The 24,710-nt window shown below is 38.8% G+C and overlaps 1 protein-coding gene across 1 annotated transcript in view; it reads left to right on the top strand.

The window, feature by feature from the left end:
- LOC145467260 (protein sidekick-1-like) overlaps positions 1-24,710 on the top strand; it is a 40,571-nt gene that overhangs the window by 3,374 nt on the left and 12,487 nt on the right. The window contains exons 2-10 of the mRNA XM_081450808.1: positions 6,962-7,246; positions 8,070-8,378; positions 9,222-9,536; positions 9,722-9,789; positions 14,955-15,183; positions 17,187-17,483; positions 18,920-19,219; positions 21,411-21,710; positions 23,599-23,898. Of these exons, the coding sequence (XP_081306934.1) occupies positions 6,962-7,246; positions 8,070-8,378; positions 9,222-9,536; positions 9,722-9,789; positions 14,955-15,183; positions 17,187-17,483; positions 18,920-19,219; positions 21,411-21,710; positions 23,599-23,898 (2,403 nt within the window). The remainder of the gene's footprint in view (positions 1-6,961; positions 7,247-8,069; positions 8,379-9,221; positions 9,537-9,721; positions 9,790-14,954; positions 15,184-17,186; positions 17,484-18,919; positions 19,220-21,410; positions 21,711-23,598; positions 23,899-24,710) is intronic.

Here is a 24,710-nt window from a genome sequence, read left to right as displayed (position 1 = left end):
AACTACAGACAAAGCCCAAAATATAAGTTCAAAGATGCTACATGTATTACGTGACTGGCGTCACGTAATATTTATTTTCAGTTAGCTCCAATTGGAATTACTAGATTATCGAAGTTTAGGCCCAGTTTAGACGTCGTGCTTCTGTCGTGCCGAACTAAATACAAGTAGGTTTGACTGTAGCACGGCAGGAAAACAACTCTCATTCAGACGTCGTGCCACAGTCGAACCAAATTCGGGATATACTGATGCCTCGTAACAATTCTGCTCCTAACTCCCCGTGGGAACGCAATCTCCCCAAAATACATAAATATAATTTATGAATTTTGTTTAGCGCGGCAGAAGCACGACGTTTGAGTCACTGCCGTGCCAGAGTCGTGTAGCACGGCAGAGCTTGTCGAACTTAATTGCTTGCCGAACTTAATTCAAAAGTTTGATTCAGACGCCGTGCTTCTGCCGTGCTTTTGTCAAACGTAATTCTTGAATTTAGTTCGGCACGGCAAAAGCACGACGTCTGAAGTGGGCCTGAGACACTTGCTTATAATAGAGACATAGCAGGGTTTGTCTTTCCCGTTTATATACACTCAATTAGTCTGCAAATATTCGAAAGGAGACTGGTCTTTTAAAGTATTTTTTAACCATTGTGTGTCTATTTTGATCTTCATGGGAAACGGATTAATTAGAAGTACTAAATGAAACGAAGAGGTTTTATTAACGTGATCCAGCTAGACCAAGGAAGCAGGTTTTCTTGAAAAATAGAGTAAGACTGCTTGATGTCTGTCCTGCGATCTGATCTCGATTGGAATTCGGCCTAGTTCAAACGTCGAATTTAATTCATTCGCGCAGAAGATCAGAAGAAGTTTGCTTTGTTGAAGACCTTTTTAAATGCTAGAAAGCAACTGCAGCTGATGCAGCAGGATATTAATTCACAGGGACGGCGGAGTCTTTTTTCAAGTGAAAGAAAGAGGGGGGGGGGGGGGGGGCAAGGTGCGGGGCTTGAAAACGAGCGGTGCCGGCGCAAGTTTGTAGAGGGGTCTAGGGGCAACCTCCCCCCAAAAAACCTTTTTAAGTCTAGGGGCTCGGAAATGGTATTTTTGACATTCTCCATGGTGTAGTTCTTAAGAAAATCAACCTAGTGGATGAACTATAAAATGACAGGTACTTTTAGTGCATTTACAGCAATATATTTTGAAGGTATTGTGAGCTTGATACATCTTTCTGAGCCCTCTATGATATATCACGGCCTTAGTACTGACTGACCTGCGCTTCTACACAAGCCTCCCGGTGTGTGGGAAGGAAGTGCACGCAGCGGAAAGGTTAAAACTATGTAAACATGAAAAGCTTCCTACAGATTTGGTACGAGGTTGTAGCTTTGTGAATTCTTGGTAATTCTGTAGTCAACCAGACTTTTTTCGTCTTCTTTTCCTTCTTCTTTATTTCTTCATCTGTACCTCATACTAAAACAAAATAAACTGTCATCGTGGTAAAAAGTGGAGGGGAGTGGGGGGGGGGGGGGGGGGAGGCTTAAGCCCCCATCCCGGCTCCGCCGTCCCTGGTTCAGTTTGGCACGTGCATGGCAAGAGAACGCCGTTCGAAGCCAAGTCGCGCTACTGCCGTGCGGAACAGCATTAGGCCTGCCGTGCTATAAGTATTCGCGCCGACTTTAATTCAGCCTGCCGAACTGAGTGAATGCATCGTCAGTCAAACGTCGTGCTACTGCCGCGCTTGAGTCGAAGTTCTCGATATTCGCATTGAAACAATTTACAAGACTAGAACATGGGATAAACTAAGCATATTGAAAACTTTATATTAAATAAGCAAGTGTCTAAACCTCAATAATCTAGTAATTCCAATTGGAGCTAACTGAAAATAAATATTACGTGACGCCAGTCACGTAATACATGTAGCGTCTTTGAACTTATATTTTGGGCTTTGTCTGTAGTTTTATGTACCTTGCGTGAAATAATGAAACAATGTTGTAATAACGACATGGATCAACTCTCTTTTTGTATATTTCCCACAAAGCAAGGCCCACAAATGGAACAAAAACAGACTAGAGTGCTCAACAATACAGTTCTTTGAACATACCGCATTATGCAAATTTGAGAAGAGACTGTTGCGAACTTTTGCATTTTACCTGTGTGAACCTCGATTGCCCAGAAATTTTTTTCCATATTATTATAGTAGAAACAACACTCTTTTGCACAGTACTTGTTTTAGTTCCATATCGGACATACCAAGATGCGTTTTAAGCCCGTAAAACTACGCAATTTTTGCCGTTTTCATAGGGGCTTTAGAAGGCAATTCTTCAACGGCCGACGGAATCCTTCAAAATGCTTGAAAAATTTAAAACTTCCTATTGTTAGAAAGAAGAAAAGTAAAGCTCTTATGCTAAGTTTACCCCGAGTTCTAGTTTTGTAAATTGTTTCAATGCGAATACCGAGAACTTTGTCAATTTTCCAGATATTTCTTGCATATTTAATGAGGCAAAAAGCTATATTTTCGTTTTTTGCGAATTTCTCGAAGACTTTAAATTCTAAGAAAATCGGAATAATATTTTCGAAAGTGGCTCCCTAAAAGTGTTCTTTAGGCAAAGTTTCAGGATTTTCGATTTTTCCAACCTGGCCAGCCATTCTCGATATTTCCAGTCAGTGACTCTTAAGCTTTTAGTAAGTTTATCGAGGGACCACGTGTTTAGGTTAGGAGCATTCCAGCGTCGCAAATGCTAGGATTTTGTGCATTTATTTCAAGTGTATTGGTCCCTAGCTGTTAGAAATTATTGTTCAGCATTTATACCTTGCATATTTTGTTAGATTTTTCTGTCGTTTTTCGTGCGGAACATGTATTTTCTTGTAGTATTGTTGTTATGTAACTAGCGGGTTCCGCCCCCAAATATGAATTCAGCATGCAAGTTTAACCTTTAAAATCGTTTTAGTTTCTTTATTTATACCTTATTTTCGGTTATAGTTAGTGTAGTTTTTGCCTTTGTACGTTCACATTAGTTTATTTAGTTATACAATCATTATTTTCAGTTTACGAGAGTCAACATACCTTGTGCAGAAATAAACGAGCATTAATCGGAACTTTCATCGCCCTCTGTGGTCGCATTCTCCGTAAAATACTTCTCTCCGAAGCCCGACACTTCTCGATTCGTCTGTGATTGTCGTAGCTTCAATTACACAGCTGTCATTATGTCATTTCTTTTTTAAAACCGATAGATCCAGTCGATATTTTGCTGTTGTTTATATGTTTCTACATGTAACTAATCAAAATTAAACATTGCAACTGATGGAATTCGTAATACTTCCTTGTAAGCATAAGTTTGGGTTATTTTATTTGTAGTTAGCGCATTATTATCTCATGGATAGTTTCCCATTATGGTGCCCGCAGTTTCAAAGTGTTTGTAGCTAATACATGTATTAAAGAAACATTGCTCTACACTGTCAGCTGTCTGTCAACCAAGTCAGTTCGCCAACAGAACAGTCAGGGAATGGAATAGTCGCCTCTCTGATGTTGTAACCTCAGAATATTTACAAATTTTTAAGTCCAAATTGAGCAATTACTTATTTATTTTTATCATTATTATTATTGTTGTTGTTTAATTTACATATTTTTTTAGTTTTCTATTACAATAGATGTTAACTGGCACTACTTTACAATTTTTATGTAAAAGTTAGCGTGATAACTGCATATACAGCTGTAGTTTCTTCTGACTTAATAAATGTTGATGTAGATGTAGAAACCAACAGTCAGCTAACAGATGTCCAACTGAGTCAGTTCGTTACTGCTTGCAGGGTCCGAAATCTATTTGACGAAAACTCAATTTCAACTAAATTGTAAGCTACGTGTTCTTCTATGCCTTCACACTTGGAGTCTGACTCTTACGATCGTTCAGGAGTAGGAATATTTTCATGCAAAGAAATATCTTCAAAAACTACGCATTTTTGTGTTTTGCTGTGAAGGAAAAATCTTATTGATACTTTTTGGCGACCACATTTGGCTTGATTTCCATTTAACAAAACATTTATAATAAGGCTGTATCATTTGACTGCTAACGAGGTGTCATGCAGAACAGCTAAATTAGATCAGGCTCTGTGTGACAGAAGGGGCCTCATTTAACAGTGCAAGACTCCTGTCTCATTTCATATCGAGCGACTGAAATTACTCTGTCCCTTTAGTTGCACAGTATTAATACTGTAACAAATGATGAGAAGTAAAACTCACTACCAGAATGTTCACTTTCATTGCTCATTTGAAGAAAAGAAACTTGATTGTTTTTGTCATTAACTTGTAGCTAGGGCTGTACCATTTTTGCGATATGGCCCTTATACCAGACCTTTTTTGCCTCGTGTCCACGTCACATGGATATAAGGTATATGTTGGCCATCGTTAAATTCCTGTGTAAACCGTTCTTTGCATTCCTTATGTACATGTAAGATTCCTGTGAAGGGCAGTTGTGGAAACTCTTGGGCTACAATCAATTTTGTTTTTTGAAAGACAGGCATAAACCATTGAATTTACTGTACGAGAGGCAACCACGCTGTACAGATTCAAGACACTATCTACCAGTATTCGTTTTTCCAATGGGGACTAGCATGTGTGATTGGCATTTGTGACGTACTGTTTTTATTGTTTTGTTTTGTGTCCGAGCCCACGATGCACACAACTCACCCGCAATTTAATCAATTTTGGCAACAAATGACAGGCTGAAACGTTCAAGTGATGGGTTTTTGTCCCGCAGACAAATCTAAAGATCACAATGAGCGGATTAAAAACTAACAACTAATGCATATTTTCTGCAAATAAACGAACGGGTATAAATCACAAAAATTAATTGTTAATATTATGATCAATATCTAACTTTATGTATATATCAACATGGGTCAGATCAGGGCATCACGCCAGATACGGAATGATATGGAAGTGTAACACTTGTATTCCGTTTATTTTACATTTATGATCCTGATTCGGCATTTGTAGCTATTTGTGACAGGCTGTTATAGCATTTTACTTTGTTAGTGCCCAAGCCCTCTGTTCATGCAACTCGCTTGCTTGACAACAAATAACAGGCTTAAAACGTTCAGTTACGCAGAAAAATCTAAAGATGACGATGAGTGGATTAACAAGTAACCTCTAAAGCCCATTTTCTGCGAATAAGCAAAAAGGGGTATAACTCACAAAAATTAATTGTTAGGTTCGGGATCAATATCTCACTGTATATCTAACCGAATTCGCAAAAACATGCCCGCATCGACTCAAAGACAGTCCCAGCGGCTAGAAGTCCTCTGACCACCCCCCTGGCTAGGAGATTGGCCAATCACGCATGCATGTGGCATGGACCACTCCAGCAGGGTGCCATGTCAACACAGAAGCCTCAAACAAGGTCAAACAACTGGGTAAAATACCCAGAAACACAGTCAACATCAAGCTTATTTAACACTGAAAACTCAAGTTCTAGCTAGTTGGAGGTGTCAGTGAAAGACATCCTCCCTTCCCCCCTGCTTTTGACAGCTGGCCCCCAGCAAGCCACCAGCAGATAGGCCAGTCATTGGGCCATGTGCCCAGCCTAGCCTTGACGGAGTTCCCCCTGGGTTTAAGGTCGCTGGCTTAGCCTGGATTCGGGCGAATCCAGGCAAAAACCTAGCGGGCAGTGTTTGCGAATTTGCTTAGATATATATACCACCATGGGTCAGATCAGGACTTCAGGCCAGATCAAACTGCATTCGTAATACTACTGGAAGTGTAACGCTTGCATTTTGTTTACTTTACATTTTACTTTTATCATCAGAGTAGCCTACACACAGGCCAGCATGAGGGCATAGTCTAAACTTTGAAGCAATACGCGAATTACCCAGAATTTATTCTCGCTGACTGGTTTTTGATTCCTCTGATATATCAGTAGAAATAAAGCAATAAACAACAGATTTAAGCCAAAATTGTCTTAAATCAGCCGTGTAAACGTTCCTGAATGGAAGATATGTAATTCAGAACTGCGTTTCAATCTCTTTTAGGAAACCCTTTTGATAAAGGGTTGAAAATACTGAAGTCCCGAAAAACTAAATACTACCATAACATAAGAAAAATCTAGGAATCTGATTTGACTTTCCAGGATCGAAGCCTTGTGTAGTTTAGAGTAAGAGCAAACCCAGGAGCTTGAAATACTCTGGAATGCACAGCAATTGAGTAAATTCCAGAGAAACCAAGTAAGATCAACCAAAGATTTATTCGAAGGAAGCAATGAATCACACAATATAGAAAACAAGATGACAAAATAGAAATCCGATGTACTTGTGATTGATAAATCAAACAATAAAGAAAACAGGATGACAAAATAAAATTTGGATGTACTTGTGATTGTTTGAAGTTGTGGTTGTGTGAGGCCTTTGATTTCTTATAGTTTTTTCAGGAAATAGCACACAGTGCTGTGTGGGTCATATATTAACAAACAATCAGGCCATAGTTAGTCAGAGTAAAATTTATTGAACAGAACCTCGGTATAATGAACCCCATCTTAATTAAACACATGTAACATGTTGTACTGTGGCTATGGTTATGTTATTATGCTGTAAAGATTACCACTATTGGTTCACCAATGGCTGGGCATTTGTGTGATACCAATATTGTTGCATTACTTGATAAAGAGTGGTAGGTCGGTATACTGTAGCTGTTGGAAAAGTGCTGGAAACTGTTGCCAGACACCCTCTGTTAAAAAAGTGTGAAAAATATTATGTTTCTTTGTAATTAGCTCAAAATGGTATCCGAAATTTCCATGTGATTAGCAATATTAGAATTGCTTTTGCCAATGAGAAATTCTTTTAGAACAAGTGTTATTACGTTGTATATGACATCACTTATTTTATAGTGTGATATAGAAGAGCTTCACACATGTATATTTTGATCATGTAGCATATAATTATAACAAAGAACATTTACACATCTAAGTCATTTGGATGCTTTTTTCTAGTTCAACCTGAATTCATCAGCAATCCAGAGAATTCAACGGTGATAGAGGGTCAGAATGTTAAATTGCAATGCCAAGTTTATGGAAATCCTTTACCAGACGTGAGATGGACAAAAGATGGAGAAGCAGTAAATGTAGCAGATCAGAGGATAAATGTCTCTTTTATAGGAAATAATTCAACTTTGACAATAGTCAGTGTTGACCAAGCAGATCAAGGGCTGTACAGATGTGTGGCAAATAACAGTATAAATAATGTTACTTCTTATCCAGGAACACTGACAGTACATTGTGAGTGCTTAATTGTGTTGTTTTCACCTGATACTCAATTGATTACTTCATCTACTGGTACTATACACATCATGTTTCTATCAACCAAGATCACAGCCTGGTTAATGTCACTTCTATGCATATTTTAAGGCTAACTACAACACAAGAACAAAACCAACAACATCATTGATAATTCTCAGTGTTGCTGCCACTGAGAATGAGTAAAGAGTAGTTTGAGGAATGTTTATGTTCTGTAATCTTATATGAGGGTTTGATGTGTCAGAAATGGTCAGGAATGAGTGAGATTTCTAGAGCCAACCAATTAGTGCATGAATACATATATAGTGCAAATCACTTCCTGGTGTTTTTATTTTTTTTTATTACGATGTACAAACAGATTATGTGGACTGACATTTTACTTTGTTGGAATGGTGGAACCTTCAGTTCAACAATTTTGTGGAAATGTCACCCCAACTTGAAGGAAAATAGGCTGTGATCGCAATTTTACAAGGGTTGAAGGTGATGTGCTCTTTTCAGTATCACCATTGGAATGGGTCTTAAAATCTCTCGTACAAACAAAGAAAACTGTTTAAAGAGAACATTTCAAAGTACATATTGTTCCTTGTACATGTTTTAATCTTGGCTCATGACTGATGAGTTATTAATAATTTCAGCAAATGTATTTATCTGTCCCAGTTGCCCAGTTGGCCCGGCCAGATAGGCTTTAAGATGCAGTAGATCACCTCATTCCCTTCATTTAATATTTTTACTTCATTTCACTTTCTATTATTTTTGATCATCTGAAACAATTTTGCAAATAACTGAAACAATTTCACAATTGCAGTTGTACCAGAAGTGACGATTATTGGTGTTCAAGTACAGTTTGTGATTAAAGGAAGACAGTTACTGCTGACATGTCAGTATAATGCTTTGCCACCATTGTCTGAAGTGCAGTGGGAAAAAAATGGAACTGCGATAGCAAGAAATGCTAGTGTGGAGATTAAAGACTCACAAGTGGATATTCCATTTTTTAATGAAAGCCAAGTACAGCTGCTAATAAATGCAGCTACACCACAAGATGCTGGGAATTACGCCTGTCTTGTTATTAATGATGTTGGTAACTCATCAGATACAGCATCAGTTGTTATTCAAGGTGTGTTTTGCTATAACTGTATTATATTGATGTGGGTTTATAACTTCTGTCAGTATAACTATGCAGAAGCAACTTGTGCTTAAAATTAGATGGTATTTCCAGTTTCTGTGTTGCTTTTAACACTCCTTGCTTTTATGGTTCTTCCTAAATTCGAGAACCCTCTTAACTTTTTTTAAATTGGCCATCTGCATTTCCTTTTTTTTTGTTTTACACCATTAATTTCCAGTGGCCTTAGAGATCTGACCCCTCAGAAGGAAATTCACAGGAAAGAGAAGAATCAGCCAGGATCTAATGAAACTGTATTTAGCATTTCTCAATTTATATCATTGGTAAAACTGAAAAACAAAACAAATAAAAATAAATAAATAAACAAATATTTAGATAGGAAGTCACATCAGCCTTAGCTGGTTTTCATGCCAGTCCTCTATCCTGGTCTAATTGGAATTTGGAGTGTTGGTTTTTGTGGAGAGAGGAAAACCGGAGAACCCGGAGAAAATCCATCGGAGCAAGGCGAGAACCAACAACAAACTCAACTCAGTTATGGCACTGAGCCGGAATTTAAGTTGGGCCACATTTTTGGGAGGTAAATGCTCTTGCCACTGCGCCATCCCTGCTCCCTTAAAACTGGTTTCATTTGTTTGTTCAGTTTAATAGCCAGGAGGAATATAGCCTCCTTGATTAGGCTTATTCTGATTCATAGTGCTTCAATTAATCAAACACTATTTTTTTTTCACTTGGTCCGCTTACATGTACGTGTAGTCTTTGTCAATCTATAGGTACCTGTTGAACTCTGATTGTACATGGACTGTTGTTGAAACGTGTTTATATTAATTAACTTTACAGTGGAACCAAACCCACCAGTGAATGTGGTAGTTGTCTCAAAGAGCTCACGAGTAGTGAATATTTCCTGGATTGCTGGTTTTGATGGGAACAGTGCAATTCAGAACTACACAATGAAGAGAAGTCTAGATAATGAAGAGTTTGTAGATGTTGTCTGTCAAGGATCCCTGTCAGATAGTTCCTGTGTGGTGTCCAGCACAAGCGCTTCTCTTGGAAACCTCTCACCTTGGACACCATACTACTTTCAAGTGTTTGCAAAAAACATAGTTGGCATTAGTGATGGGAGCCCTGTAGTGAATACTACCACAGATGAAGAAGGTGCTCGATATACACAATGCAGTTTCAACATTCATTTAACGTTTGTAATAATTTTATACAAGTTCTACCTTTCACCCTTAAAATGCGCAGGCACTGCATGATTCCTAGATATTTTAATGATGAGGTGAATCAATTCAAACATTTGTCACTGATTACTAAAGGTGTGGTGTAATTCCTTTTTACAGTTCCAAGTACTGCTCCAATCTTTGATGTGACTGTTGTCAATTCCACTGCCGTTAATGTCTCTTGGCAGGTATTATAATGATACATTTATAGCACTAAGCATAAGGTCAAGTAGGATGACTGGGTCTCAAGTTAGCCTTTTTTGCTTGTTTCCCTACTGAAATACAGTTGAGGTCCATATTCACACAAAAAAGGTTGAGGCCAACATCCAGCCATCTTGAGCAAACCGCGAACTCAGTGGTCAATTAATGATGGCATTACTAAAGAACATCATTAATATAGGATATACAGTGGAATCCGGATTTTTTGAACCTCTAAGGGAAAAGAAAATTGGTTCGAAAAATCAGAGAGTTTGAGGAATCAGGGGTAAAATTACAGCTTTTGACTGAGGAGGGGAATCGACTTTTGGTTCGAGTTATCGGGAGGTTTAAAAGACTAAGGGTTCAAGAAATAGGGATTCCACTGATTTGATTTATCTTGTGTGCCTGTGTACATGTACTTTCCCATAATTAAGTTTACTTTACAGTGTTTAGTTCCGACTTTATCAATGTTTTCACCGATCCTTACCATTTAAAGAGTAATTATGGAGAAAACTATTTCTGTGGAGTCTCACTTAAGACAGTAGACCCTCAATAAGAACAAAAATAAATTAGGTTGACCCAAATATTTAGCTGTTTGAAAGAATAAAGGCTTCTTTCAAGTTAAGGAGCATAGAAAATGTAGGCACTATTTTGCTATGTGAGTAATGAATTACTGCTCCACAATCCAAGCCATTATGTTCCCTCATGGACAGCAAATTCACATTACATGTACACCAGTGTTTCAAATGGCATCTTGCAATCTCAGACTTATCACTTCACAAGTCAAACAAAAAACCCAGACATTGAATGCACTTTCCTACTCCTAATGTGATTGACAAGGATTGCTTGAATCCACTGACCTGTACTGATATGAAGTCAGCACAGAACCCAAACAAACCTCAGCATGAGATCCATCATGCAATATTAAAGACTGCTATTGGTGTATGTGTTTATTACAAAAACCACTGTTTGTGTTGCCATGTTTTTTCTCAATGCTTTTTATTTCTTTTTGTTATTACGTTATTTAACAAATAAAGAAACCTCGACTGTGCTCTGTTCTGTTGTAAAGCACGTAGGAAGCGGTAGAATACGAAAGAAGTGTAGAGGAAAACGCGAGACATAGTGGTGTGTTTCCCCTTCTGCTATCGTGTTCTACCGCTTCCTGCGTGCTTTACAACAGAACAGAGCAGTTAAGGCTTCTTTACTTGTTTTATGATGAAGAAGCCATTAATTTTCCCACACATTCAGCTAATCTTTCCATCCAAACTTTATTTTCCAAACGAGGAAGTGGCGTCAGCGTGCATCTGTTCTCTGATGAAGCACGCTAAAATAAGCCAATCACAATCCTTGCTCAAATAATTTCATTGTCTAACTAGACGACAGCTGTCAATCACAAACTGGGCTTCAGCTAAGCTTTCAGTTTCGAGTGGCTTTCGAGAGAACAACGATCGCTTCAAAGTGCGCTTTTTAGTTTGATTTAAAAATATGGATCTAAAAGTCTAGTCCAGAGGAATCCGGCCGCATTGTGGTTCATGAAAACGTGAACTTTTTCAATGCCTCCAATGGAAATTACGAAACAAAGAGCTCAAAACATGCGGATGAAAATGCGAAATGCTGAGCTGTATTTGAAAGGAGTCACAGTTATTTACGGCTTCGGCAAGATTACCCGAACCAGCGTCAAAGTTGAAAAGACGAAACTGCTTACATCACTGAAAGCTTTCATATTGTTGATTACATTTATTAAGGTGATTCCTCGGAATTGCATTGGGTATCCCTACTGCGCACGATTTTCGCGTCATGAGCACGTGTGCATTAGCGCGTGCGCATACAGTACACAACATCGAGAGATCTCCTTAAGCTAAGCCCGACAGCGAAATAAATCCTCATTTTCTCTTAAACGAGCTGGGTGACCTATATTCTTTATTACGTAATTGCGACCTGCAATTTATCATCTTCAAGAGAAACTTTTTTTTTTTTTTTTTAAATTGTTCGGAAGGAAAAAAACATACAGCCAAAAGCGTGCACAAAACCGTTACTTGAGGATGCAAATTATGACCTTGAAAGCAATGTCTCCAGAAACGTTTTGAGTTGTTCAAAACTGTGTGAATGTTCCAGAAATTGTATATTACATTGTTCCATATGATCGAGACTTTCCAGTTATCGAGTCTTTTTATGAAATATTTTCCGCTACCGAAAATGGAACGTAAACCGATGAAATAACGCGCATGATTAGGCATAAATTGGGTGAGATTGGCCCGTCATATCTCTTTTGCGAGCATGGTGACCTATCCTTTTTATTGTATTTTCCGAAACAGTGCTTGGTCGGGAACGTTGAGAGAAAGCTTAAAAAAACAAACTTTCGCCAATTTCTATTTCTGAGGAATCACCTTTATGTTACAACCATGACAGATTGCATACTGATAGGAAGGTATTTTACATGTAATCGGAAAGGATTAGAATCATAGTACCTGGCTGTGGGTTTAACCTTGTTTGCTAATGCCCGCTGTTAAGCACATTTTTTTGCGCTGGCGCATTGAAGGCATCTGCACACGTTCATGCGTTCTGGAATTACCGGAATAAACAACATTCCTAGACAAATCATCCTGAAAGACATATGTAGGCGAGCTCCATAAACTTAAACGAAACCAATATTCTCCAATGCGACAAAACAGTGTACAGTAGTTCTCTAAAGTAATTATTTTAATGGATCGTTTATGATAAACTAATGTTCGTATAGTGTGATCGTCCGGGTGAGTGTAGTTCTGAGAAGAACTGTTGTTGGTGACTGACGTTTCGACAACCTGAGCGGAAGTCATCTTCAGCGTCAAGTGAATAGTTTTTGTCAGTCGATGATGTTATAAGTGTGGTTCGTTGAACGTGATTGGTCAGTATAGCCATGACGGTATTGGCTGAAAGACTCGTGTAAAGTTTGTCATCAGTCATTGGTGGGTTTCGATCCGTCCATAGGTCGGTTTTTGGTCCGTGTATTGTTAAGTCGGTCTATTAGAAGTCCGTTTGTCGGTTTCGTTTCCGTCATGGATAAGTCGTTTGCAAGGCGCCGGTAGTTGTTGACATCTGTTAAGAGGCGTTTGTTCTAGGTTAGTGTACCAGCTTTCCAGAGTCAATTGTTGAAAATAGTTTGTACCGTAGGTTAAGCACTGAGCAGAGTCCCAGCCAATGTTGTGGTTTGTCAGTTGATGATGTACAGCAATGTGATTGTTGGCATCACCATTTCTCGTGGCTCGTTTGTGTTCAGTCAGTCTCGTGTTAAGGTTTCTGCCAGTCTCACCAATGTAGGAAGCCTGGCAGTCGGAGCATTTGATCTTGTAAACTGCTCCCTGTCTGTTGTTAGGTTCGTCTCTGTCTTTCACGTTGGTCAGTAAGTGTCGTAACGTAGTTGTAGGTTTGTGGGCTACAAGAATGTTGTAGGGCTGTAGGATCCGTGAGATGGTCTCAGAAGTGCCTTTAATGTAAGGTATAGTCACTGTAGTAACAGGTGTAGGGTTCCTGTTCGTAGCGTCAGCTTCAGTAGGTCGGTAAATGTTTCGTCTAATAAAGTCAGCGTTGTAGTTGTTTTTGTGAAAAACACGTTCAAGGTATCTGTTTTCGTCACGTAAGCTGTCCGGTGTGTCACAAACTAGTTGCGCTCGTCTCGTCAAAGTCTTTATAGTCGTGGCTTTGTGTGAAGTCAGGTTGTAGGATGATTCGTCAAGTAATCTGTCGGTATGCGTCGGTTTTCTGTACACTGTCGTTCGTAGTTCGTTGTTGTCGCAGCTTACCAAACAGTCTAGAAAAGGAAGTGTTCCATTTCCTTCGATCTCTTTAGTAAAGTGGATGTCGGCGTTCTGTTCGTTTAGGTGGTCGTGAAAATCGTCAATTTCGTCTTTGTGAACGGCAGTAAAGGTGTCGTCAACGTAGCGTAACCAAAGCGGGATCGTTTTTCGGCAAGTTGCAAGGGCGCGTTCCTCCACGTGTTGCATCACAATTTCTGCGACACAACAGAAACAGGCGACCCCATGGCTCTTCCATGCAACTGTTTGTAGTGTTTACCGTTGTCCTGAAAGTAAGTCGATGTAAGGCAAAGGTTCATTAAGTCAATGATGTCTTCTGTCGGTAACGGTAGCTTAACGGTAGATTGTTGTATAGCGGTCTCGGTACACTGTAATGCCAATTGAAGTGGAATACTGGTGAACAGCGATTTCACATCAAAAGACACAAGCTCGTAGTCGTCAGGTATCTGTACTGTCTTAATAGCGTCAATAAAGTTCTCCGTAGATTGTAGTTTGCGTCTTGATTTGTCAGTAAGGGGTTGCAGTATGGTCGTCAAGTATTTAGACAGTTGATACGAAGGGGACCCACAGAATGACACTATAGGTCGCATCGGTATACCAAGTTTGTGCAGTTTCGGTAGTCCGTAAAGTTTCGGTGGTTGAGGTACTGAGCACCTCAGTCAATAGCAGCGTTGAGTGTCAATAGCGTCAGTCTTTTTAAGCGTAAGTATTTTGCTGTTAAGTTTACGTTGAAGTGCTGGCGTCGGGTCGCGTTTAAGTTCTTCGTAAGTTTGTTTGTCGTTAACAAGTGCGTCCATTTTGTCGAAGTAGTCAGTCTTGTCCATAACAACAGTGACACGTCCTTTGTCGGCTGGTAGTATGACAATGTTGTTGTCGTTTTTCAGTCGTTTCAGTGCTTGTTGTTCGTCTTTTGTCAAGTTATTGTCAGGTATAGAGGCCGATTGTACCGTGGAAGCAATTCTGCTTCTGATGTTATCCTTGGCAGATTCTAATAAGTCTCGCTGATGAGACAGAACCGCCTCAACACGCTATACGAACTACTGATACTCCTGAGTTCAGACCATTTACTATAAACTAATGTGTTCCACTATCTATTCACGGAAAACGTGTGCACCAAAGTTAAGGATTTACAGTGTATTTTCGTTTTTCAGGTTGCGTTCGTGAAAGTTTAACTTAAATTGTCCGCCAAATATTAAGGGAAAAAAAGTTCTACTTAAACCCAAACTGATTTCTTTGTTGTAATATTAAAAGGATACACTTTTAAAGGCGAAATTAATTCGTGAGCGGTCAGTCCATCTTAGTGGTCCGTATTGCAAAATTTGGTAACTTTGAGTGATATATTGTTATCAATGGTCATTATTTAGGTGCTGACGAGAGATCAAGCCAGAGGAGAAATCTTGGGTTATTACGTTTTGTACAACATAAAAAGTAATCCAACATTGGCAAATAGAACCGTTGATGGAAAAGAAACCACTTCGTACGAGATATCATCCTTAAAGGAGTTCACCTCGTATGAGTTTGCTATGCAAGCTTTCAACAGCAAGGGGGTCAGTCAAAAGAGCTCAGTCTTGGAGAAAAGGACAGATGAAGATAGTAAGTTTATCTGATTTTGATATTTTGTTATATCACACATACAGTAATCTTGAAAGTGAAATCTGCTAAGGCAAGCCAATTTTGATTGGCATGCTGACTCAGTCAATCAGAATCTCGTAGTTATATCATGGATAGCGGCAACAGCAACTCATGAACTGTGCTATAGTTCTTGTTTTTAGCTTTAAATTACAATCAAGGTTTAAATCTCAAGCGCTGATTGGTATATATTTCAAAGACTAGGTGAATCAATTTGATTGGTTTGCATAATTAAAATGTTTCAGCTTTTTCGCTTTATAAGCAAGAAGACAAAACTTCCAGGACCAGCATATAAACCCTAAATAAAGTTTTTGCGATATGCCTTAACCCATTACCTTAGGCGGCCGTGACGAGCGTTGGCCTTTGTTCCACTTCTGACGTCATCGCGTTTGACCAAAATTGGCATCACTTATACTCAAATTCTACAGGAGGAAAACATCTTTCCATTGATGAGAGATCAGAGGTTTTGGTACAACTGAGCCGAAAATGCTCAGAAATTTGAGTGAAAAACTCGGAACAAGATTTCCCTCAACTACACTTGGCTTCTCCATACTAGGAATTTTCCGTCTCGATGATGCTTTCTCGGGAATTCTTGAACTGGAGGCAAGCCCAGTAGAAGGTCAATCACTGCAACAAAAAGATGAGAAAAGGAGAAAAAGGAAAGGCGAAAAGAAATTTAAAAAACCGAAAACCGTAAAGTCGTAGGTTTCTGCACATGCCCGAGCAAAAATGTCATAAAACCTGATGCTATTGAAAAGAAAGGCATGCTGTCATGTTGCAAATGTCTTTTTCAGTAGATTGCAGCTAATTTGCTCATGTCCAGGCTAAAAATGTCCGAAATGCATCAAAAAGGCATTTTTGGCAAAAACTTCCGGATGTCAATGGTTAAAAGTTCTTAAAGTAATCAAGCTTTCGGATTCAGCACCCTTTCCTTATAATAATAATAATAAAATATTTATATAGCGCCAATATCCTAAAAGTTCAGAAGTACTACTTTCTAGGGTCGTTACCTTGACCTTAGCATGCTTAAGATCTATACATACTCTTTTGAATCATTAATCTTTATTTTAACTAGAAATTGTGTCAACCCTAAACTGAAGATATAGAGAACCACTACATAAAATTAATTATTTTGTGTCATTGCAGACTTCAGAACTTTCCGTAGTTTCAGGAATTTTTCTCAGTGTTTAAGCTTTAAGCGTAATCAAGAAAGAAGAGGTTTATGCTTAGTTTTTAGAAGATTCTAACAGTTTTGAAACGAAAAGGACAAAGCTGATTGAAAACATCAGAAAGCGGAACCTAACATGATTATTTATTTGGTGTTTTCACTGGTCTTGAGGAATTGTCGCTTCCAGAACTTTCCTGGGTAATTAAAGTAATTTTAATGGATCTTTTCAGCGATCCGGCGGTCATTCTGAATTCTGTTCATCCTAATAGCCCATTGGGATGCTTAGGGGGCGAATACATACTAATTTGCCCCCTTAGCATCCCATAATAGCTATTTGAAACAGTAGAATTTAAAACGGCTGCGGTATCGCCGAAATGGTCCTTTGTTCAGTTCTTTCTTTGCTTGCTTGATTCATTCTTTAGCCTATTTCTTTGCTTTCCTTGATTCATTCTTTAGCCTTTTTGCACCACACTATTGCGTAATTATTTCAGACTTCCCTATTAGCGTCGTAATAGCGTTTTTGTTTTTTCTCTCTTTGTTTTTCTCTTCTTTTCCTTTCTTTTTATGTGAGCATTTGTGCTATCTTACTGATCTGCAATTTATTTTCATTTGACACTGATGTCAACTGGCTGCCTGGCTCCGCTAGCTCCCTATGATTATTCCAGGCACCCAGTGCTCTAATTTTTATTTTTGTACAGTTAGTATCATAGTGTGAGAGAGTACAAAGAAAGATTATTATTGTTGTAGAGTATAATTAATGTTTATGCCATTTGAAACTCAAATGAACTTTCTATATCAGGACCTAGTGCTGCACCACAAAATGTACAAGGACAGAACAGCAGTTCAACCAGCATCTTAGTCACGTGGGATGAAGTTCCAGCTGATCAACAGAATGGTTTCATCACTAATTACACCATTGCTTACCACTCAGAAACAGAAAATGACAATGGAAGTGTTTTGGCTGGTCCTGATGATCGTCAAAAGAATTTGACAAATCTACAGGAGTACGTCAACTACAATATCACAGTGTTTGCATCTACTGTGAAAGGAAATGGACCAGCCAGTGACCCTGTTATTGTAAGAACAGACCAGGATGGTAAGTTCAGTATGTTCCCAGTAACGTATCCGACTTCAGTATTGAACTGCTGTATCTTCCTGTACTCACTGGAAATCTGAAATTTGGCCCGATATAACACATTTACTCTTAATGTGATATCAGAAGGTTACATCTTTACACTTGTAGCCGTCGTACATTTCAATATCTGCAAAGCTAATTAGTTGCCCACTATCCGAACAGCGAGTCAGTTATCAGAGCACAATACACTTGCAACATCAAGTTAACTTTCTGCAGTCAAACGATGTATTTAGCTTATTTTCACTACTTGCAAAGTTGGCCTTTGTTTCGGGAAAAGAAATCGGCTAGCTAGTAACCAAGCATCGTGGTCAAAGGAGAAAGGATTTTTCATTCTACTTCGTGTTATTCCAGCTAATACAGTCACGCGAAATCAACACAGGAAATAATTCGAGTCGAAAATGAAAGTCAATAGACTTTCTATGGTGTTGCCTGGTGTAGCTTATATTCATATCTTAAAATCATGGACAAAGTTATCCAAACAAATTGTTACACTTTGCAAATTTAGAAGAAAATGGTCGGAAACTGGGCGCACTAAACCAAAACTTAGTTAAGGTTTCTGACTTCTGTTATTTCAGAAAAGTTCAAGTTCATTTCAAATTAAACGATGTTCTGATCACTAGAACTCTTCGAGTTTCTTCACGTCAAAAATAAAAGAACTTCCTTTGAAAACGTTATCACATGTATCAGACTCTTTGTTTAGCATTGGTAGTATTACCGTCCTCTGAATATCGCAAATTTTAACCATGACCATTTTACTCACCGCGAAGGCTTGTTTCTCAAGCTAACAGCGCGCTGAAACCTTTATTCGAAAGCTGAAACGTTTAAATTCCTTTCGGAAAATTTCCTTTTAAATGACACGCACGACGTAAAAATGGGTTTTATATAAAACTGGTCAGATACTGGTACTGGTCAGAAACCAGACAACATACCGTACCTTTCCTTAGAAATTGCTGTGCATGTTGTGGTAGTTTCTTTCTGTTTTGTTCAGTTTAAAGAACTATAATCGCATGTTGTCAATTCAAAAATTTGTTTAATATAAGTTCTCAAAATATTGTACACCGTTAGGGATTTTAGAGGCTTTGCAAGGTAAGAGGTGATGCAGTTCATTTTCTTTTCTTGCCATGCTTTTAAAGTCCAATCAATACATTAAAGTAAGCTCCAATGATCTTCCTCTCATAAACTACTAGCTTAAAGTGGCATAGTGATCTCTGGCAGGCTTTTGTTTTCATAGACATCACAGAGCAGGACACCCAGATCTAACACTAGTAAATACCAATAGGAAGGTCTATGGCAAACGCTAAAAGAAGCACGTCATTAATTAGTAACTCATCATAGTAACACAGCAAAGCCCAATCAACCACCATTCAAAGTTAACTTGTTTTGAACTTTTCTGTCAGAACCTGATGGCCCTCCACAAAATGTAACAGGCCAGAACAGCAGCTCAACAAGCATCTTGATCACTTGGGATGAAGTTCCAGCTGATAAACAGAATGGTATCATCACCGGTTACACCATTACTTACCACTCACAAACAGAGAATGACGATGGAAGTGTCTCGGTTGGTGCCAATATTCGTCAAAAGAATTTGACAGAACTAAAGGAGTACGTCAACTACAGTATCATAGTGTTTGCATCTACTGTAAAAGGAAATGGACCAGCCAATGATCCTGTTATTGTAGTTAGAACAGACCAGGACAGTAAGTACTTTATATTTGTATCCTTTTCTTGTGGGTGTTATGGTAAATTTTGTGGCTGCTTGGTATTAGAATTTCATAAGCGGTTTACACGGTAAGAGATCATGTAAGGAAAGTCTGCATAGTACGAGCCAAGTTGCCCATCAGGCAGGTGCGTATCTCCGCTTTCAGTGGCATCAAGCGACTAGGAGGTTTTCTACTTCTCCCTGGTTGAAATGCTAGTCCATTGCATGATTAGCCCCGGCATTAAGTTCGCCAGTACCCATTTCTACACCTGGGTGGAGAGAGTCACTGTGAGAGTTAAGTGTCCTGCCCAAGAACACGACACAATGACATTTGATGCCTTCGATCAGGGCTCGAACCAGGACCTCTCGATCCAGTGGCGCGCGCACTAACCATGAGGCCACCGTGCTTTCACAATAGATCATATTCATGTACAGATGATTTTCATTCCTTTTGTGTGTTTTTAAATCAAATCATTACGGAAACACCAAAGTACTGCTTTTAAAACAAAAACGATCGATTTCAGGCAGTATTGGAAGTACAGCTAAGTCGTCACCCTCTCTTTACCCGGTCGCAAAAATGTACTAATATAATCAGTTTACAAGTGAATATATGAAAAATCATATGTTGGTACTGCGGAGAAACATGATTGATCATCGCAGTTATGCACACAACTTAAGCAGTTGTGAAATCAAAACCTGCGTTCGAATCCCGTTCAGCCCCAGAATTTTTTTTTCAGGCTTTAATTTCACAACTGTTTAAGTTGTGTGCATAACTACAATGATCAATCATGTGTTCATATGTCTTTCTCCATAGTTCAAATATGTTTTTTCATATATTCGCTTGTATTCTTCACCATCTACGGCCCGGGTGTATTACAAACTCACAAAGTGATCAGCTTCCAGATGGCTTGATAGCTCGGTTGGTAGAGCAGTGCACCGTTATCGCAGAGGTCATAGGCTCGAATCCCGTTCAGGCCTGAACTTTTTTGTTTTTTTTCATACTTTAATTTCACAACTGCTTTAAAAGTTGTATGCATAACTGCGATGATCAATCATGTGTTCGTACATAATCAGTTTAATACAGCAAACCAGATTTGCTTTAAGTGACCACTTCTGTTAAGCGGCTGAGGTCACTGCTTTGCCGTTCCAACCAGAGATTTTGTATTGTTTTTAATTCTATTTAACTGCCAACGAGAATACTGCTTGGTGTTAAAAAAAATAGAGGTTTCCGCCATATACGTATAAGGCAAATTTCTGCTGAGTGAACGCCTATCCGGTGGCCACACTTTTGTAAGTGACCCATGCTCATTTCTCAGGGGCGGCTTCTTAATAGACGTTTGACTGCAACAACCTTTATATTGTACCATGTTTCTTGTATGTACACATCACGCGTGTCCAGTATTCCCTCCACATCAGACAACTAACATTAGACATATCCTTGACAACCTTAAGGTAATTCCCCTGAAATAAAACTGCACATAGATTTTGTTTCAAACTTTGTCCACTGAATATTTATCATATGAGAACTTTAATTATAAAATAAAAAAGGGGGTGCCCATGCTCGTTAAGGAGCAGTGAGGCATTAAAACTGTCCCATTTTAGCATTATTTAATGCTTATTACAAGAACGCATTCCAAGTTATTGTAAACTCTTTGTGAGCCCAGACTCATGAAAACACGCCTCAAACTACAGTCAACACTTGTGTCGGACACAAATAAACTTTTTAAGTTTGATTTTAACAGACAGCTGAATCCTTGTTAAAATATTGGAACCAAATTGCTTGCCACGGCTATCAAACTGCAAAATAGTAAAGACTACAGTGCAGCTGCTATTTTCCTTATTTATTCAATTTTCTACTGTAGAAATCAGATCAGTCTTTTGTCACGCAAAGCTAATGATTAGTTGATTAACATGACTGGAAAAAATTTGGGGTGCCCAAGCTCGTTAGTGAGCTATAGCCATTTTTCAACTGACAGAACTCAATATTAAGGCAAATCCACCATGTTTTCAATGTGCGCGTGCACGAACGCGCGCTAAAGACACCATAAATTATGCGCAATAAAGATGCGCCATGCAAATGTGAGGAATCACCTTAAGAAACAGTTATTTTGGAAGTCTTCGTAGGAATAATATATGAAAGACTAGTGACAATCATTTCAAAATTAACTTGTTTTGAACTTTTCTATCAGAACCTGATGGTGCTCCACAAAATGTAACAGGCCAGAACACCAGCTCAACAAACATCTTAGTCACGTGGGATGAAGTTCCAGCTGATCAACGGAATGGTATCATCACGGGTTACATCATTACATACCAGTCACAAACAGAGAATGACAATGGAAGTGTTTTGGTTGGTGCTAATAATCGTCGAAAGAATTTGACAGAACTAAAGGAGTACGTCAACTACAATATCATAGTGTTTGCATCTACTGTGAAAGGAAATGGACCAGCCAATGACCCTGTCATTGTAGTTAGAACAGACCAGGACAGTAAGTACTTTATATTTGAATCATTTTCTTGTGGGGCTATTAAAGTGGATTTTGTGGCTGCTTGGTTCTTGTTTGTTAATCACTTTGGAGCTGATCTCTCCTTGTAAAATTGGTTTCTTTAACTAGTTAGAGACAGAAAACTGAAATTATCAATGAAAGGAATTTCGTCAAAGAAAATAACCCGTGCACTTTGAAGGACGGTAGAAATGTGCGGTATTAGAATTCCATAAGCTGTTTACATGGTAAGGGATCATATCAGTAGAAATGATTTTCTTGCCTCTTCTTTGTTTTAAAATCAAATCATTACGGGAAGACCAAAGATTGTTTTTTAAACACGAACTATTGTTATTATATGGCTAGCTCTGTGACCGGGCAAAATGAATCAACTCCTGTACTGCGATTGACTATCCAAGCGGGCAAGATTCAGCTTTCTTGGCACTATGTTAAATTTAGCCAAATGATAAATCCTTTATTGACCTACAAGCTTGTTTGATCAAGATGGATGGATATTTCGTCTCGGTCCACAAACACGCAAAAAAATAATTTGGCCAATATCCAGCCATCTTGAGCTCACACTTGGTCAATGACCCAATTTTTACAATAACTGTCTAATTTCTCGCGCGCTGATTGTCTCATTTTTATCATCAATAAGAGTACAGACGAATAAAATTTTAATTTATGCAAACTTTCACGTTCCACTTTCAGCGGTCAAACTGTCAACTTTTTAGTCAATGAGATTCTATGGACTTCTTTGAGTAGCCAATCAAAAAGCGACAAAAGCTATTGACAATGTTCGCGACCTTTTGAATAAAATTTACTTATCTTTATTTACGGCAAGTTAACGCCTCTTTTCCCCTCATTTATTACCAGCATTTGACCATTTTGGGGTCTTGTTATTGTAAAAAACAAGTTTACGTCAGTTTTTTTTATAGGCCTGTCCTCTTATTGATGATAAATTTCGTCATAACATTTTCAAAGTTTACTGCGGAACCATTCGCCTTCGGCTCGTGTCTCCACGGCCACTTTGACAATGTCATGACGCAACTTATCATCAATAGACAGACGCATAAAAAGATGACGTCAATTTGTTAAATATATACGCAGTATTGAAAGTACAGTTAGGCCAGTGCCCTATCTTTAGCGGACAGTTGTCAGAGTTCTAAAAATATGTATTAAAATATCAGTTTTATACTGCAAACCAGATTTGCGTTAAGCGACCATCACTGTTAAGCGGCTGGGGTCACCGTTTTGCCGTTCCAACCAGAAAATTATTTTCGAATTGTTTCCATACTCTATTAAACGGCCAACGAAAATATGGTTTGTCATTTCTTTACCCTGCTGCAGCTGGTGAAAGGAAAGAGTGAGAAACTTTACTTAAATAAAGAATGTACATAAGCACATCCGTCAATATGCTAGGTACCTTTGTTGAAAGCAAAATCAGGGGATTGTGTCCTGTACTCCAGGGTATCATTGCACAGCCGCTTGCTTGGCCATTTGATTTCGTTTAAGCTTTTTTCTAGTTCTTTTAAGCGGCTACGCGTTTTTTCTGTGTTAGGCGTTGAAACATTGGACGTTTCCACCACATACAAGGCAAATTTATGCTGATTAAACGCATGTCAAATGGTCACACTTTTGTAAGTGACCCATACTCATTTCTCAGGGCCGGCTTCTTAATAGGCGTTTGACTGCAACAACCTTTCTGTTATGCCATGTTCCTTGTACGTACATATCATGGGTGTACAGTATTCACGCTGCATCAGGCAACTAACATTAAACATGTCTTGGACAACCTTAAGAAACACTTCTTTTAGAAATCTTCGTAGGAATCATATATGAAAGCCTAGTGACAATCATTGCAAAATTAACTCGTTTTGAACTTTTCTATCAGAACCTGATGGTGCTCCACAAAACGTAAGAGGCCAGAACAGCAGCTCAACAAGCATCTTAGTCATGTGGGATGAAGTCCCAGCTGATAAACAGAATGGTATCATCACCGGTTACACCATTACATACCACTCACAAACAGAGAATGACAATGGAAATGTTTTGGTTGGTGCCAATGATCGTCAAAAGAATTTGACAGAACTAAAGGAGTACGTCAACTACAATATCACAGTGTTTGCATCTACTTTGAAAGGAGATGGACCAGCCAATGACCCTGTTATTGTAGTTACAACAGACCAGGACAGTAAGTAATTTTAATTTGAATCCTTTTCTTGTGGGTGTTATGGTGGATTTTGTGGCTGCTTGGTTCTTGTTTGTTAATCACTTTTGAGCTGACCTCTTCTGGGTAGAATGAGCTTTTTTAGCCGGTCAGAGGGTAAAAAAACGTATCATTGATATCAAATTTGTGTAAGTAACGATCTCAAAGAAAATAACCCGTGAGTTTTGCAAGTATAACTGGGTAGAAATGTTCGATATTAGAATTTCATAAACGGTTTACATGATAAGAGATCATATAGGGAAAGTCTGCATAGTACGAGCCAAGTTGCCCATAAGGCAGGCGCGTATCTCCGGTTTCAGTGACATCAAGCGACTAAGAGTTTTTCTACTTCTCCCTGGTTGAGATGCTAGTCCATTGCATGATAAGCCCCAGCATTAAGTTCGGCAGTACCCATTTCTACACCTGGGTGGAGAGAGGCACTGTGAGAGTTAAGTGTCCTGCCCAAGAACACGACACAATGACATTTGATGTCTTCGATCAGGACTCGAACCAGGACCTCTCGATTCCGTGGCGAGCGCACTAACCATGGGGCCGCCGTGCCTTCACAATAGATCATATACATGTACAGATAATTTTCATTCCTTTAGTGTCTTAAATCAAATCATTACGGGAACACCAAGGATTGTTTTTTAAACAGAAACGATCGATTTTAAGCAATATTGGAAGTACAGCTAAGTCGTCACCCTCTCTGTACCCGGTCGCAAAAATGTACTAATATAATCAGTTTACAAGTGAATATATGAAAAATCATATATTTGAACTGCGAAGAAAGAAGT

Source organism: Orbicella franksi, chromosome 14, assembly GCF_964199315.1.
Source record: "Orbicella franksi chromosome 14, jaOrbFran1.1, whole genome shotgun sequence".
In the NCBI taxonomy this organism is placed as follows: Eukaryota; Metazoa; Cnidaria; class Anthozoa; order Scleractinia; family Merulinidae; genus Orbicella; species Orbicella franksi.
Note: the sequence above shows the minus strand (reverse complement) of the source record. Positions and strands in the feature narration are given on the sequence as shown.